At 41.2% G+C, this 18,881-nt stretch overlaps 1 protein-coding gene across 1 annotated transcript in view; it reads right to left on the reverse strand.

The window, feature by feature from the left end:
- KDM3B (lysine demethylase 3B) overlaps window positions 1-18,881 on the reverse strand; it is a 278,360-nt gene that overhangs the window by 38,026 nt on the left and 221,453 nt on the right. The window contains 1 exon segment of the mRNA XM_029583992.1: window positions 6,167-6,286. Within this exon segment, the coding sequence (XP_029439852.1) occupies window positions 6,167-6,286 (120 nt within the window).

An 18,881-nucleotide genomic window follows, 5' to 3' on the forward strand; every position in this document is an offset into this window, starting at 1 on the left:
GACAACTAGGGAGCGGTTGCTGGGTTGGGCTTCCCTACCGATATCGTTGGGAGGTAGGATCCAGTTGTTTAAGATGATCATCCTGCCTAAGTGGCTATATCTGTTCCAGACTTTACCTCTTACTCTGAAACAGGCGGAGCTACTGCAATTGGATAAGATTCAGCGGAAATTCTTCTGGCATGGGGGGAAAACTCGAATTCCTCTGGCATGGTTGCGGGTGCCGTGGGGGACAGGAGGATTGGAGTACCCGATTTGGCAGTTTACAATTTGGCGAGTAATCTTCGTCTAATCCGGGACTGGCTGTTGGACACTTCCTCCTTTCCTAATATTCTTAATATTCTGGCTGATAAAGCATTGGCTCATCCCTTTGCTCTTTCCTTTGTGCTGCAAGCGGCCTCCACTCATCTCAACACCTTTTTGGTACAAAACGCTCTTACCCACCCTATTCGCCAGGCGTGGCGGAAATTGATGTCTCTTTTAAAGCTGGATCGCACATGTGCTTATCTCCTGCCAATTCAGGGGAACCTTCGCTTGTTACACATTACCGTTTGCCCAGACATGTAAATCCTCTGGATACATGTTCCATCCTGGTGGAAAGGTGGAATCGGGACGGGGTGTTTCTGGTTACCATGTTGTTATTGCAGCATGTTTTCGGCGTATCACTCAACTCTCTGTCAACATGTATTATCGCGAAATGCAATATAAATTTATTTGTCGCGGTTATATCTCCGCGCAAGATGCTTATAATTCTAAAATTGCCCCCTCGCCTCAGTGTCAACGCTGCAGCGCTGTCTCTGGCTCTTTATCTCATGCCTTCTGGGCATGCCCACCAATTCAGCTTTTTTGGCGTTAAGGTGCTCCGTTATTTGGAATTGGTGTTAGAGCTCCATATCCCCTTTTCACATTTTTGGTTGTTATTTGGCTGCATTTCGCCTCGACGTGTGAGAGTTTTGGGATCTCGCCTATTTATTCATAAAGCTTGTCTGGTTGCTAAGAAGATTATACTGCAGCATTGGAGGACCACTGATTCGCCGTCATACTGGGCCTGGCGTAATCATTTACATCGAATGATGCAAATGGAGGCTTCGTTTATGCGACAACCGCCGAGTCAAAAAAAGAAGTTTCTTGCTATTTGGGGACCTTATGTGCAGACACTCCCTCATATTAAACGAGTGACAAGGTTTGATGAACTATCTTCCTCAAGTGGTAAATTGCGAACCTTTGGCAGATGACCATGTGACTGTAGGGAACTCAGACCTAGGGTTTGGGAGGGGGGAGGGATGAAGGGGATTAATAGCGGACGGTTTACTGTACGTCTTGTTCCTGGATAGAAAGCAGGGAGTATATCAGTCTTCAATACTTCCTGTATTGTATTTTCTCTTTCTGTATAATTAAAATAAAAATTGTTTAAGACTAAAGCGATGACTAGCAGCATATCTCCTGACATGGTATCAGGGCATTTTATTTCTATTCATTCACTAAGATTAATTTAGTAAGTAAAACTGCACAGAAATGATTACTGCAGCATGCTGAGATATTTGCATCTATAGAAAATATCTGGGATTGCAAGATGTGAAAATGTAGCTGCTGAAGACCGAGATATTTAATGATTTTCAGAATGATCTGTAAATCAGATTCTCAATTTTTTTTTTTTAAACAAAGCATACCTAACCTGTCTCAAAGTTTCAACTCATGTATGTGGGTGATGTTGGTGGGGGAGGGAGCAGTTTTCCAATAGCACTACAGCAGCACACTATGTTCACACAACCTTAAGACTGGTCCTGCATAGTCCATTAACTACCAAAATTTGATCTATCATAATGTTTAGCACTCTTTCTTCTTTTCTTGATCAAGAAGCAGTACAGTATCCATTTCCAGGCCCTTTTTCTCCCACAGAAACAAAGACAGGGTAGAGGCCTACCTCCATTGTATGCAAATCTATTTCTTGTATAATCATTTTGGATACCCTGAAAACTTGACCCATTTGTGGCTCTCAAGGACTGGAGTTTCCCACCCCTGTATTAAAGGATATTCACAAAATTTCTACTGAAGTTGAGGTGCTATTACTAGGTGAGTTCAATTTGCCAGAAGTTGACTGGGACATCCTAGTGGCAGTGTCATCTAGAAGCAGGGAGATCCTGGAACACACATGGGAGGGGGCCAATTCTAGACCTGTGCTTACAAATGGGGAGAGTTTGGGGATTTTCTTTTTAAATCAACGAGTTTAATAAATTAACACTTAAGAATATATTGATAAAGAAAAATCACAGTACAGAGATAACCCATATCATAATCGATCAAAACATAATATTAAGAAACAAAAAATCATGTGTATTAGACCATAATTGAAGAAGTCTTATAAGTAACATGTTAAAGGGAAACTATTTATCCAATAAAAACCATGGAGACCTTCAATGAGGTATTTTACACAATTCCACATTAACCAAATGTCACATGAACACTCAACACTGCTTGGGCATGGTCTTAAAGACTGTAGAAAACTATGTAACTGTTCTGGATCACAGAAAACATTAAGTTCCTTCACATTTACAATAAAGCTAAGCATAAAGATTACCCCAAGACAACCAATTCCTGCTTAAAAACAGCTTCCGCCTTTGTTGAGTTACTTTAAATAAATCAGGAAGCATGCTATTCTATGGCCTAGAAAAATATTTTAACATGAAAAAACCATGTTCAAAGTCCAGTTTATATATGGCTTCAGAATGAAAACAAGCATGGTAGATTTCATTACCACCTCTAACTCTGAACGGTGTGTAAAAAAAATAAAAAAAATTTGTGAGGTTTAAAATATCCACAGATAATTCTGCTTTCCCAGAACACCCTGATCTAGCCTCTGTGTAGAGTAAGTAAGCAGATAAAAACAAAACAGTGGGATATAGAAGCCAAAGAGACTCTCAAAATTTCTTGATAAAATCTCTAACATGTCCAATAGTGATGTTAGACGAGATCTTGCAAAATTCCTATTAAATCTTTTACTATAACTTTCAAGAGCCTCAAGTGTGCAACTGACAAAATTATCTTCCATCAAGGCCAAATAACATTGATACAGTTCCTTCTATTGATTTTCAAGTTGTTCTAATCTTGCCCCATGTTCTCCAATCCTCTATAACTGGATATTAACATGACTCTGCGATTAAGAACATAAGAAATTGCCATGCTGGGTCAGACCAAGGGTCCATCAAGCCCAGCATCCTGTCTCCAACAGTGGCCAAAACCAGGCCACAAGAACCTGGCAATTACCCAAACACTAACAAGATCCCATGCTACTGATGCGGCGATCAGAATTGTACACAGTATTCCAGGTGCGGTCTCACCATGGAGCGATACAGAGGCATTATGACATTTTCCTTTATATTAACCATTCCCTTTCTAATAATTCCTAACATTCTGTTTGCTTTTTTGACTGCCGCAACACACTGAGCCAACAATTTTAAAGTATTATCCACTATGATGCCTAGATTTTTTTCCTGGGTGGTAGCTCCTAATATGGAATCTAACATCGTGTAACTACAGCAAGGGTTATTTTTCCCTATATGCAACACCTTGCACTTGTCCACATTAAATTTCATCTGCCATTTGGATGCCCAATCTTCCAGTCTTGCAAGGTCCTCCTGTAATGTATCACAATCCACTTGTGATTTAACTACTCTGAATAATTTTGTATCATCTGCAAATTTGATAACCTCACTCGTCTTATTCCTTTCAAGATCATTTATAAATATATTGAAAAGCACCGGTCCAAGTACAGATCCCTGAGGCAGTCCACTGTTTACCCTTTTCCACTGAGAAAATTGACCATTTAATCCTACTCTCTGTTTCCTGTCTTTTAACCAGTTGGTAATCCACGAAAGGACATCGCCTCCTATCCCATGACTTTTTAGTTTTCTTAGAAGCCTCTCATGAGGGACTTTGTCAAACGCCTTCTGAAAATCCAAATACACTACATCTACCAGTTCACCTTTATCCACATGTTTATTAACTCCTTCAAAAAAATGAAGCAGATTTGTTAGGCAAGACTTCCCTTGGGTAAATCCATGTTGACTGTGTGGACAAGTGCAAGGTGTTGCATATAGGGGAAAAATAACCCATGCTGAAGTTACACGATGTTAGGTTCCATATTAGAAGCTACCACCCAGGAAAAAGATCTAGGCATCATAGTGGATAACACATTGAAATCGTCGGCTCAGTGTGCTGCGGCAGTCAAAAAAGCAAACAGAATGTTGGGAATTATTAGGAAGGGAATGGTTAATAAAACAGAAAATGTCTTAATGCCTCTGTATCACTCCATCGCACCTTGAATTCTGTGTACAATTCTGGTCACCGCATCTCAAAAAAGATATAGTTGCGATGGAGAAGGTACAGAGAAGGGCAACCAAAATGATAAAGGGGATGGAACAGCTCCCCTGTGAGGAAAGGCTGAAGAGGTTAGGGCTGTTCAGCTTGGAGAAGAGACGGCTGAGGGGGGATATGATAGAGGTCTTTAAGATCATGAGAAGTCTTGAATGAGTAGATGTGAATCATAAGAACATAAGAAATTGCCATGCTGGGTCAGACCAAGGGTCCATCAAGCCCAGCATCCTGTTTCCAACAGAGGCCAAAAACCAGGCCACAAGAACCTGGCAATTACCCAAACACTAAGAAGAACCCATGCTACTGATGCAATTAATAGCAGTGGCTATTCCCTAAGTATAATTGATTAATAGCCATTAATTGACTTCTCCTCCAAGGAACTTATCCAAACCTTTTTTGAACCCAGCTACACTAACTGCACTAACTACCTTCTCTGGCAACAAATTCCAGAGCTTTATTTATACTTTTGAATAATAGAAGGACTAGGGGGCATTCCATGAAGTTAGCAAGTAGCACATTTAAGACTAATCGGAGAAAATTCTTTTTGCACTCAACGCACAATTAAGCTCAGGAATTTGTTGCGAGAGGATGTGGTTAGTGCAGTTAGTGTAGCTGGGTGCAAAAAAGGTTTGGATAAGTTCTTGGAGGAGAAGTCCATTAACGGCTATTAATCAAGTTTACTTAGGGAATAGCCACTGCTATTAATTGCATCAGTAACATGGGATCTTCTAAATGTTTGGGTAATTGCCAGGTTCTTGTGGCCTGATTTGGCCTCTGTTGGAAACAGGATGCTGGGCTTGATGGACCCTTGGTCTGACCCAGCATAGCAATTTCTTATGTTCTTAATGATCTTGACATGGGCGAACAGGTGGATAAGGTGGCAGCAGAAATCAGAAAGATGCTTGTAGACGCAGGGAGAGGACTGCCAACAGAAAAAAAAGGAGGTTGTATTCAGGGGCAATAAGTCACTCATGAGACCTCATTTAGCATGCAATTCTAGAGACCGCACCTTCAAAAGGATATAAACAGGATGGAGACGCTCCAGAGGGAAGCTATTAAAATAGTCTGTGGTCTTCATTCTAAAGCATATGGGGACAGACTTAATGTAAACATGTCTACTTATTTAGAGATAGAGGAGATGTAATACAGACACAAACACCTCCAAGGTATTAATGCACAGGAAGCAGGACTCTCAACATAAAGGAGGCTCTGGAATGCAGGGTCATGGGATGATGTTGAAAGAGGGTAGACTCAAAGACATATTTCTTTACGGAGAGGACGGTGGATGCATGGAAAAGCCTTCCAGCAGAGGTGGTAGAAGCATGAACAGAATCTGCATGGGATAAGCACAGCATCTCTTGAAGGAGTGGTAGGGATTATACAGCTAAGTAGTGGGTTTGGATGGCCAGATTGGATATCCATCGTGTTTCTGTGTCCATGAAAAAAAAAAAAAAAAAGCCGCCTTGTCTAGTCTATCATATCTGAGAACTTGGCTAGGGCTTTAAATAGTTGAGGAGTAGCCTAGTGGTTAGAGCAGTGGCTATGAACCAGAAGACCAGGCTTCAAGTCCCACTGTCGCTCCTTGTGACCTTGGGCAAATCACTTTACCCTCTGTTCCCTCAGATACAAACTTAAGATTGTAAGCCTAATACCTATAGTATCTGAATATAATTCACTTTGAAGTGCTGAAAAAAAGTGGAAAAAGCAGAATATAAATCTAAAAAAAAAAAATACCAAGCTCAATAATTTTCCCCCATCAAAGTGCAATCTCCTGAAGAAAGGAGAAGTTTCTTACCATCATCATGGGTCCCTTCTCCTATTGGGATGCCAACATAGACCATGACGTTTACAGCATCAGACACATCCAGGTGCAGGTTTGTGGTGCCAACCCGCCTGTCTTCTGTAGTAATTAAACCTAACAAACAAAGCAAGCATTAAAAAATGTAAACATACATATCACATGACCTGACTTCATAGAATTGTGTTTTAAAGTCAGTGGTATTTGAAAGTCCATGGTTATTCAGTTTAAATATTGGCTGGATGTATCAATATTTTACTGATATAAATATTCAAATTAATAAATCAGGTTCTGTATTTTAATTCAACCAATTTATGTGATATTCTATGTAACGTTTGTATGCATTACATACTTTTACATTTTCTCATCTACAATTAATGTCTGAAGTTAATTTAAATTTTGTTACTGATATTTTATTTATTTATTTAACATGTTTATATATCGCAATTCATGTAGCAAAGTTACATATCATTTCGGTTTACATTAAAACAATAACAAGCATATAAGAATGCAATTACATTACAACAGGGGAGTGAACTAGGATAAGAGAGGAAATAAGTCTGATGGATGTTAAAATGAGGAAACGAGTAGTTGTTTGGCTTTAATCAAATGCTTGCTCGAATAGCCAGGTTTTTAGTCTCTTTTTGAAAGTGTTCGGGAATTGTTCTTGCCTTAGTTCTGGTGGTATGGAGTTCCATTCTGCGGGGCCTGCTGTGGAGAAAACTCTTTTGTTTAGAGAGGATTTGATGGGTGGAGCGAAGAGAGAGTTTTATATGCTGTTCTTACCGGTCTGGATGGTATGTGCAGTTGAAAAGGTATATTGAGGTCCAGAGGGATGAGGTTGTGTATGGATTTGTGTATGATTTGTGGATTTGTGTAGGATTTGTGTATGTTTTTTTGTGTATTTGTGTAGGATTTGTGTATTTGTGTAGGATTTGTGGATTTGTGTAGGATTTGTGTATGTTTTAGCCTCATTGTTCTCAGTTACATGTAATGGCCCTGCCCAAAAGTTAACTTGTATTTCTATGTTATTTGTAAGGGCTCTGCCCAACTGTTCCTGTTTAATTGTAAACCGATGCGATGTGTGAACGGATGTCGGTATAAAAGAGACTTTAAATAAATAAATAAATAAATAAATAAATAAATGATAGTTAACACTTTGTATGTGATTCTATATTTAATTGGGAGCCAGTGTAAATTTTTCAATACAGGTGTAATATGTTCTCTTTTTTTGGTCTTGGATAGAATTCTTGCTGATGCGTTTTGGAGCATTTGTAAGGGTTTAATGGTATTAGTCGGGAGGCCGAGTAGAAGAGAATTACAGTAGTCGATTTTTGAGAAGATAATTGCCTGAAGAACTGTACGATAGTCTTGGAAACGGAGGAGTGGTCTAATCCGTTTTAGGATTTGTAGTTTAAAGAAGCCTTCTTTTGTGGTATTATTAATGAATTTTTTTAGATTTAATTGTTTGTCTAGGATGACTCCAAGGTTTCGGACTTGAGCTGAAAAGGATAGTTGATTGTTGTGAGAGTTGGACATCGTGTAATTGTTACTGGTAAGTAGCCAAACATGTAATGCTGCTGCTAGCCAATTATATTTTCTGACATAACCAGGTCTAAATATCCACACACAATAAATCACTTAGACAAAATTAATCTCACTTGCGTTGTACACATATTAAGGTGAATTTTAAAAGACCTGTGGCTCCCCTGCACAAGTTGGGCGGGCATGCACCAAGTGGAATTTAAAAGCCGCCCAAAGGATGCGCACAAGCCAAACGTTTCTAAAAGTGGGGGAAGATGGGCGCGGTCTTGGAAGGCCAAAAGATGTGTGCGTAAAGACTTATACGCAGAGGCACGCGCCAGCGTCCCCTGCCGCGATGGATGGCGTATAAGTATTAAAACAAAAAATAGGAAGGTTAGCGGGGTTTTAAGGGTAATTTAACTAGGGGTTAGGAAGTCCTAGCCCTTATCTGGGAGAACTGGAAACAAACTGGGAAATCAACCTATGGTGTCTGCATTTGTCCCTTGGAAAATTCCGCCACTTATGCGGCAGATGTGGGATTTATGCACATAACCCATTTAAAATTGAGAGCACATATAGGCACATCCAGCTCGCGCATGTTATAAAATGGATTTGTGTCTGGACGCGAATTGGCAAAAGTGTGCACATGCACGTTTAAAAGTTACCATTCCTGTGTGTGTGTATGCATAGCAGAATTGCTTTCCTGTAACAGGTGTTCTCCGAGGACAACAAGATGTCAGTTCTTATATATGAGAGACATCATTGGATCGAACCCCGGCACAGAAAACATATGTTAAAGTTTCTAGAACTATAGCTGAGCCTCTCTCTGAGCATGCAAGTCATGCATTATACCATGTATCCTCACGGGGTCCCCTTAGTCTTATAACATAGAATTGAGGAATGAAAAATTAAAACAACAACAAAACCTACAAAGTGGAAACCCAACTCCGCAGCGTGGCAGGCAGGTTTCATGAAGACTGATATCCTGCTGTCCTCTGAGAACACCTGTTACAGGTAAGCAACTCTGCCTTCGCTGAGGACAAGCAAGATGGTAGTCATCACACATGGGTGAATACCTAGCTACAGGTTACCCCCCCCCCCCCCAATATAAAATAGGACCAACAAAACACCAAAATAAGTGCCACAAAGGGCACAACAACTAGTCTTGTTGGTAACAAGGGGGCGGGGGCAGCCTGAACAGAAAGAACAGGCTCTAAAGTGAGAACAGAGTTGGGTTCTAAATTTCAAACAAGTTCTGAAGGACAGATTGGCCAAACCTACTGTTGCGTCTGCCATCCCTATCCAAACAGTAATGCAATGTGAATGATAGATGGAAAGCACAGATTCTTACCTGTAACAGGTGTTCTCCTAGGACAGCAGGATGTTCGTCCTCATAAGTCGGTGACATCATCTGATGCAGCCTGGCATGGAAATCTTGTGTCAAAATTTCTAGAAGCTTTGACCAGCACCATGAGCATGCCTAGCATGCCACTATCCGCATGAGGTCCCCCTTCTGTCTCGTAACATAGAAAAAATACAAACGAAAAAATAATAAAACAAACCAGAAGGAGAACCCAACTCCGCAGGGAGGCAGGTGGGATTCCTAGGAGAACACCTGTTAAGGTAAGCAACTGCGCTTTCTCCTAGGACAAGCAGGTTGGTAGTCCTCACAAGTGGGTGAGTACCAAGCTGCAGGCTGTCCCCGTTAGCAGGAGAGACCAACAGTTACCGAACATAGTGCCAACGGGCATAACCACAACTGTGGTGCTATTGGTCGGCTGGGGACTGCCTGGTTCCCACCAGGGATACTAGCCAAGAAGAGTTGGGTTCAGGTCTGGAACAGATTGTGCAGGATGGATTGACCAAAAGCACTGTCCAGGCAATAGTGAGATGCAAACGTGTGAAGAGAACTCCACGTTCTGGCCTGGCAAATTCTGACGGGGACTGCTCGCAGATGAGCCACCGGTCACCATGACTCTCACAGAGTGAGCTTTAACTCTGTCGGCCAGCAGAAGGCCAGCTTGCGCGTAGCAGAAGGCGATGCAATCCGCCAGCCAGTTGGATAAAGTCTGTTTATCCACCACCACTTCCAGCTTATTGGTATCGAAGGACACAAAGAGCTGAGTGGACTGCCCGTGACTGTCTGTGTGATCTAAACTGAAAGTCAAGGCCCTCTTGCAGTCCAAAGTATGAAGAGCCCGTTCCCCTGGGTGGGAATAAGGCCTCGGAAAGAAGATTGGTAAAACGATGGACTGATTAAGGAGGAAAAAACAGAAATCTGGGGTGCGTACTCATGACCACATGATCATGGAAAAACCTCGTGTATGGCGGATACGTAACCAAGGCCTGAAGCTCACTGACCCTATGGGTCGAAGCAATCGCCACCAGGAATATCACTTTCCAGGTGAGGAACTTTGTGTCGCAGGAACGCAGCGGCTCAAAGGGAGGACACATGAGCCATGCCAGGATAATGTTGAGGTCCCAAGATGCAACAGGGGGCCGAATAGGGAGTTTCAGCTGGAACAAGCCCCTCATAAAGCGACCCACTAAAGGTTGCATCAATACGGGTGTACCAGCGACACCTTGATGGTATGCACTCACAGCGCTGAGATGGACCCTGACTGAGCTGGTTTGAAGCCCAGACTCAGAAAGGTGTCAAGTAGTCCAATAGCTGGTGAAGAGGGCATGTGAATGGATCCAAGCTCTGCCCCACACAAGCTGTAGGACTTTCTGGTGGAAGGTTTCCTAGAGGCCACCAACACCTGGGAGACACCGCCTGAGAGGGCCAAGGGCTGAAGGACTAGGTGCTCAACATCCAAGCTGTTAGGGCCAATGCCCAGAAGTTCAGCTGGCGCAGGGTCCCATGATTCTGCGTGAGCAGATCAGGCGCAGTCCCCAGCCAGATGAGGGGTCTGATCAACAGGTCCCACAGAAGAAGAAACTAGGCCTGTCAGGGCCAAAAAGGCACCACGAGGATCTCCTCTCCAGCTCCTCCTCAAACAGCGCCCTTGCCAAGACTGACTGGGAGCCAGGAGGTGTAGCCACATCCTCTTTGGAACCAAGAGGCAGATCGGTGGCAGGCACCGGAGCCAGCAAATACCATCACAAACTCTGGGTATCGATGAAGGCTTGGCTCTTCTCAACATGGGGATGCTTCAGGGTCATCACAGCAGGAGCTAGTGCATACCCGTGCCCAGCACTATACATAGATGGGAACAGATGCGGATGCTTCTTCTGCTTCCCTCAATGCTTGGATCATTCCATTCCTGGTACCAAGGCCAAAGATGATGAACCAGACATGTTCGACCTGTGGGAGCCAGACGATAGTCTGTCTTTGGTGCCCCTAGCAGTTACCGAAGTTGACAGAATTGATGGTCTTGCCAATGTCGATGGCTCACGATGCCGATACCTCAGATGCGAATGGACTGGTCTTCTCTGGCCCGAAGAGGTGTACCATTTTATCGAGCCAAATTTTATGCTCTTTAGGGATCATGTGGGCGCACTTGATGCAACCCTGGACATTGTGCGATGCCTACAGGCAGAGGATTCATTGAAAATGAGGTCGGTGATCGATATAGTCCTCGAGCACTGGGAGCACAGCTTAAAACCGGAGGCGGACATGCCGACTCGAAACAAAAGGGACGCAAAATTGAACTCAACGGCAGTGGCCTTTGATGGCTGGCAGGCAAAACCACCCGTGGGGAAATGACTGTGAAAGTAAGCTTACCAAAAAGCCTAAAAATCTGGCTACAGACGATAAAGGGAGAACCCGAGGGACCCCACGTCGATGACTGTAAAAATGAGAAGAAACAGATGATAAAAAGACAACTTCCTTAGAAATTTGAGAAAGCATGAGAGACTCAAGTAAGCTGTGACACTTGAGGCTTCATGGAAAAAAAAAAAAAGATACTGAGGGGATTCTGCAGGGATGTGTGGTATAATGCATGCTGAGCATGCTCAGATAGGCTCAGTCAAAGTTCTAGAAGCATAAGTTTTTGTGTGTCAGAGCTCCATCCGATAATGTCATCCATATGTGAGGACTGTCATTCTGCTCATCCTCTGAGAAATATATATGACATACCCACGTATATATGTGTGGGGTGAATAAGTAATATAAATTACAGCTGCTTTGATGCTATTTTTTTTAACTCACGTTATTTGATTTCTCCCTAATATTTTTGTGAATATATATACACATATACATATATGTATAAGTAAAACACAAATATATCCCTTCATATCAAGCATGAACAAATCATGAACTGAGCACTCATGCATGAGGTCATCTTAGTTGCAAAGATTATGAAGACCAGTGCTCTTAAAATAATTGGCAACTAATTTTCAGAAGTTATCAGGGGTGCGCAGCCAACATTTTAAAAACATTTTGTGCTTGTTATTTTCAGTTGTGTTGTGATTTGTTTCATTTTTAATGATATTTCTATTTTGTGAAAACTAAAAAAAAAAGTTACAAAAAAAAGAAGTAAAGTTGGGCAGAGTGTGATGGAGATTTTCTTAGCTCCTGAAAAATTTGGACTGGCACACAAGGGGCTTATTTTTTAAAAGCATTTACATGCTTAAAATTGGATTTTACACATGTAAATTCACTTTCCTTGAGTAAGTGAACTTTTGAAAATTGCTACAATATATGCCATTAAATTGACATTGTATTTACTACTTAAGTACACTTTACACATGTAAATGGCTTTTGAAAATTGCTACAATAGTATATTACTGTTCTAGTGTATGGCCTATGTGTCTGGGTGTGGTGTCTCTCTGTGTTTCTCTGGTGTGCTTTCGTCTGTGTATAACCTCAGTATCTGAATGTGGTGTGTGTGTTTGATTGTGTTGTGTCTATGCCCCTCTCTATTTGTATCTGTCTTCTGTCTAGGTGTGGTATATGTGTGTGTCTTTGTATCTGTCAGGGTGTTGGGCATCTGTGTCTGTCTGGGTATCTGTTTCGTTCTCTGTCGGTCTGGGTGTGGGGTGCTGTCTATCTGGGTATTCTCTCTATATCTGCCTGTATATAGGGTGTTTGTCTCTCTGTAACTGGGTGTGTGTGCATGTGAGCTTACTCCTTTCAGCAACTTGAAGAGAAACAAAATAGGTGTTTTGAGCCACTGGTTGGCAGTATGGTTGCCTGGTGAATACCCTTCAGGTATGCACATGTTTATATACATATCACCTCCCTTTTTGTATAAGAAATTCTTTCAAGTTGGGGTACAGCAATGATAAGAGATCACGAGCAACAGTTCACAACAGACGTTGCATATTAGGGATTGAAATTAGAGGAAGTCAGCAGTGATGAACTTTAAACATATGAATTGGAAAACAAATCAATATTAATATCAAATCTTAAAACAAACATTAACTTTTGAATAATTAAACTATCAACAATAATTCCTAATTTCATAAACAAATATCATTTCAGTAAGGCAGTAAGGTTATAGAGGCTTGACTAACACATCTTAGCGGTCAGTAGGAGCAAGTCTCAGTTTCTTTAATGTTTTCAAGGGTTTGGCATTAAAGGCCTGGCTGAAGACTGTGTTTTCCTCATTGAAATGACTTGTTATAAAATTGCCTACCTAATATGTGGGTAAACGTACTTATATATATATATATCCTATGTGTCTGTATGCTAACCCAGACTGAGCAGATGTGTTCTCAGGGCAGAACTGGGCATGGATCTGCCCTTACGAGCATACATTTCAAAACTGGGAGGATAACTTTTAAAATAACTGCAGGTGGCAGCATATAAGCATGCAAATGTATGATAGTATTTAATAACCTGTATATCATATGTGTGTATTAAAATATATGGATACTTTTACCCTGGAATATATGCATGTATATATGCTTACACGTGAATACATTCAATGCACTGAAAACAAGTATTTCAACGCATACTTTTCCTACCTATTTTAAAAATGCACACATTTTCTGCACGAAAATAAAGTAGAACTTCCTTGCATAAGTCAATATATTTTAAAACATGAGCACATAATTGAAATTACCAGTTTTACTAATTGCTCCATCAGTTCAACTATTCTTTCTCCAGGTTATCAAGATTCCCTACAGTTTACCCAGATCTCCTACCCATCCAATAGTACACAAACATGTTTGATATCTATTATGTAAGATACTGAGTAGGTGTAATATAATATGAGTAAGTTGGCAAATCTATTAGGTGAATTTTCAAAGGAATTATGCGTGTAAATGTAACATTATCGTAGCAATTTTCAAAAACAATTTACTCACATAAAGTGCACTTACACAAGTAAATCCTATAGACAATTCAATGGCATTTATTGTAGCAATTTTCAAAAGCCCACTTACACAGGTAAAGTGCTTTTGAAAATCAGGCCCATTGCACATAAGTTTCTTTTAAAATACCAACTTATGTGTGTAAATGTTGGCCGTGCCCCGGAATGCTCTGACTGCCATTTTCTTTTTTTTTAGTGCATGGAAAAGTAAAAAACGTGCATATGTTAACATTTACAAAACAGCATGCACGCAAGTAGATGCTAATTACCCGCATACATGAAAAAATGTAACTTTCCTGATCACTGTATTTCCTTTATTTCTGCTATGCCAGTCCACAATGACTGGGATTTATCCCGCTCATAGCTAATGGAGGCGGTTTGCTTGTTTTTATATCTCTCTCTACATATATGACATCACTACTAATACTTATACTAGGAGCAGAACCAAATAAGGCCAGAATTCCTCTGTAAAAGCTTATACTAAAAAATCTTTTAAATAAGACACTTTTTAATAGATTAAGAAGAAGTTTCTTTTGAACCTTCCTTTAAACTAACTTTTTGTTTTGTTTTTGGGAGGCTTTCTGGACTGGTGTAGCAGAAATAAAAGAGAGAAAATTATCAGGTAAGTTTAAATTTTCTCTTCCTTGCTTTTTTCTGCTACACTAGTCCAGAACGATTGGGAGGTACCAAAGCCTAATTAATCAGGTTGGGAGGATGTTAATCCCATTTTTAAGATGCTTCCTCTATAACCAGCGTCTTCTATAGCGAACACATCCAACCTATAGTATTTTGTGAAAGTATGTAGAGATAACCAAGTAGCTGCGATGCAAATATCTGCTGGATTTACCACACTCAACTCTGCCCGGGAGGTAGAATAGGCAGTGAGTGCACTTCATCTCCAGAGTATCTGCTGGATTTACCACACTTAACTCTGCCCGGGAGGAAGAATGGGCATTGAGTGCTAATCATCTCCAGAATTCTGCTGGATTTACCACACTTAACTCTGCCCGGGAGGTAGAATAGGCAGTGAGTGCACTTCATCTCCAGAATATCTGCTGGATTTACCACACTCAACTCTGCCCGGGAGGAAGAATCGGCAGTGAGTGCACTTCATCTCCAGAATATTTGCTGGATTTACCACACTCAACTCTGCCCGGGAGGTAGAATAGGCAGTGAGTGCACTTCATCTCCAGAATTCTGCTGGATTTACCACACTTAACTCTGCCCGGGAGGAAGAATGAGCAGTGAGTGCACTTCATCTCCAGAATATCTGCTGGATTTACCACACTCAACTCTGCCCGGGAGGAAGAATGGGCAGTGAGTGCACTTCATCTCCAGAATATCTGCTGGATTTACCACACTCAACTCTGCCCGGGAGGAAGAATGGGCAGTGAGTGCACTTCATCTCCAGAATATCTGCTGGATTTACCACACTGCTCTTCCTGGGAGGAAGAATGGGCAGTGAGTGCACTTCATCTCCAGAATATCTGCTGGATTTACCACACTTAACTCTGCCCGGGAGGAAGAATGGGCTTGGGGTGTGCTTTATTTCCGGAATCTGTTTTCCTTTCAAAATGTAAGCATAAGAAATAATTTCTTTTAATGATTTTGCTATTGCTGCTTTATATGCTGCTTCCCTTTTGCATTATCCCCCAAACTACATGAATAACTTATCTGTTTTCTGGAATGAATTTGTAAATTCTCAATATTTAATAAAGTACAATGCACATCTAAAAACGTAATGATTTTTCTTTTCCTGATATTCTTCTTTAGAAAAAGCTGACAAGTTAATGCATTGATTTATATGGAAAGATGAAACTATCTTTGGCAAAAAGGAAGGTACCATAGTTTTAGCAACTGTCAGGCCTGCAATTGGACGCGCGTTTTCCCTTACCCCTTATTCAGTAAGGGGAGGAAAACGCGCGTCCAACCCGCGGCACCTAATAGGGCCATCAACATGCAAATGCATGTTGATGGCCCTATTAGGTATGCGCGCACGATTCAGTAAGTAAAATGTGCAGCTAAGCCGCACATTTTACTTTCAGAAATTAGCGCCGACCTTTGGGTCGGCGCTAATTTCTTCCTGCACCGGGAAAGTGCACAGAAAAGCAGTAAAAACTGCTTTTCTGTGCACCCTCCGACTTAATATCATGGCGATATTAAGTCGGAGGTCCCGAAGAGTAAAAAAAGTAAAAAAAAAAAAAATTTTTTTGAATTCGGCTTGCGGCTGTCGGGCCGAAAACCGGACGCTCAATTTTGCCGGCGCCCGGTTTCCAAGCCCATGGCTGTCAGCGGGCTCGAGAACCGACGCCGGCAAAATTGAGCGTTGGCTGTCAAACCCGCTGACAGCCGCCGCTCCTGCCCAAAAAGAGGCGCTAGGGACACTAGCGTGTCCCTAGCGCCTCTTTTTACCGCCGGGCCTAATTTAAATACATTAACTTACTGTATCGCGCACCCAGGAGTGTCCTGTGCATGCGCTGGGAGAGCGGGCGCTCGCCCGCTCTCCCGCGTTTTTTTACTGTATCAGCCCGTGTGTAAGTTAAATTTTAAAAAACTGATCTCTACATGATAAAGCTTGTGTTTCAGATATTCGTCTGGCAGAAGTGATAGACACTAAAAGTACTCAATGTAAGATCTTTGATGAATGCTTGTTTTAAAGGCTCAAAAGGAGCTGTTATTCCTCTTAATACCAAATTCAGATTCCAGTGTGTTATTTACTGTTTTGAATGGAGGTCATATTTTTACTTCTTTCAAAAAATATGCAATATCAGAATGAGACATGACTGATTGACCTTTTACTCTGTGGCAGGCTATTTGAATCTTTGGGTATTATGAGCTAGACCTTTGACACCCTCTTTGCAAAAAAGGTCAATATGACTGAGATCTGCGAGTGCCAGGGTGAGATGCATGAATCCTTAGAAAACATTTCAAAACACTATGTATATATGTTAAATAGACCATTTTCTCATTTTTAGTAAAGTCAGTATCACTTCTCTGTACAAGTTACACATGGTGGTAAATTGCACGGAGCCGCAGTTACTACAATAAGCAAATTGCTGGGTAGACTAGATTGATCATTTGGTCTTTATCTGCCACCAGTCATATGTTTCTGAGGGCAAGTATCCTTTCTTTACTAACCTTTACCTCTAAAGAGCCATGCTGTAAGATAAAACAGAGCAGGATTCTTCATTAAAATTGGACCCTGATTGAGGAGTCCTCAAACTCCTGGAAACTGCAGTGGAAACTTGTAGTCTCATCACATCTGTATTCCAGAGTCTTCTTGGCCAATCTGGAGCAATTAGCATCAATTGAGCATTTTCCTTTTCCAATTTTCATAGAATGCACCCTATCAAGGGCCATGGTAGGACGACATACATCAAATCTTTCTTTGGCCAAGCCTGTGCAAGGGCATCTAACCCCTCTATGCCAATCTACTTGCAATGACTGAAAAACTGCTTCACCTTGGCATTGTTGTGTAGCTATTGGTCTATCTGCAGAATGCTCTCTCTCTGTACTATCATCTGAAAGGCTTCTTCGATTCTCTACTCTCCTGGATCTAGATTTTTGCTTAGAAAATCTTTCACTTTTCCCCCTGCAATTTGCAGTGCAGAAATTTGAAGTAAATTGTCTACTGTTCATGAAAAGAGAAGATATCTCTTCTGAGACCCCTGACTGAGTTCCTGCTTGCTTGTATAATTGCTACTGCTGTTCCACTATCACAAAGGAGCTTTACTGCTTTTCTCAGCAGAACAGGCTGGAAATGAAGTAATGCCAAGTGAATTGCCCTGGTCTCTCACCTGTTGACTGACTGACTACAAGGCCTCTTTTCATAACCAAGGTCCCTGGACATACTGATTTTGACAGTAAACTCCCAACCCACTGAACTTGCATCTGTTATAACTACTATCGAGGTCAGTGGATCTACAAAAATATTTTTAACAGGTCTGGTTTGCTGACCACCACTAAAGATTCAGTTTCATGGATAGTAAGAGGAAAAGCAGGTATTTGTAATTCTGATGCTGGGGTCTCCAACGTGATAGGAAAGCACTAAATTATCGCTGAAGCCATTGTCCCCCTATAGTTGGAGTCTTGGTGTCTTCAAATCCACAACAATATACTGACTCCTATCCCATGTCTTTTTAATTTCCCGATGAGTCTCTCATGAGGAACTTTATCAAACATTTTCTGAAAATCCAGATACATTATTTATTTGATTTACATTCTTTTTGGCACTTCAAAGAGGATTACATTCAGATACTGTAGGTATTTTACTGTCCCTAAAGGGCTCACAATCTAAGTTTGTACTTGATGCAACAGAGGGTATAGTGACTTGCCCAACGTCACAAGGAGGAGCAGTGGGATTTGAATCCTGGTTTATAGCCTGCTGCTCTATCCATCAGGCTACTCCCTCCACTCTTAAACACTACATAAACCAACTCACACTTAACTTATTTTGCTAACTTTGTCTTTGCTCAATCCATGTTGGCTCTGCCCCGTTTGTCTTTCCAAATGGCCAGGAATTTTGTAATTTAGAATAGCTACCACCATTTTGTCCAGTGCCGACATCAGGCTCACTGATCTGTAGTTTCCCGTATCACCGCTATAGAGCCCTTTTTAAAAATGGGTGTTTCATTGACCATCCTTCAAACTTTAGGTACCATAGCAGACTTGGTTTAACTTTCAAAAGGAAGACTGATAAAATAAGGTAAAAAGAAAAAAAAAACTAAAAAAGGTACATTTGCAAAAATTAAGAGTTTACATCAGGCATGGACATTGTTTAAAAACACAATTTTTAAAGCCCAGACCAGATATATTTCACACATTAAAAAAGGCAGAAAGAAGGCCAAACGACTGCCAGCATGACTACAAGAGAGACTACAAGAGAAGGTGAGAGACTGTTATAGCAAAATAACTTCTTTCAAAAAAAT

The sequence above is a fragment of the Rhinatrema bivittatum genome, chromosome 18 (assembly GCF_901001135.1).
Source record: "Rhinatrema bivittatum chromosome 18, aRhiBiv1.1, whole genome shotgun sequence".
Taxonomy (NCBI): domain Eukaryota; kingdom Metazoa; phylum Chordata; class Amphibia; order Gymnophiona; family Rhinatrematidae; genus Rhinatrema; species Rhinatrema bivittatum.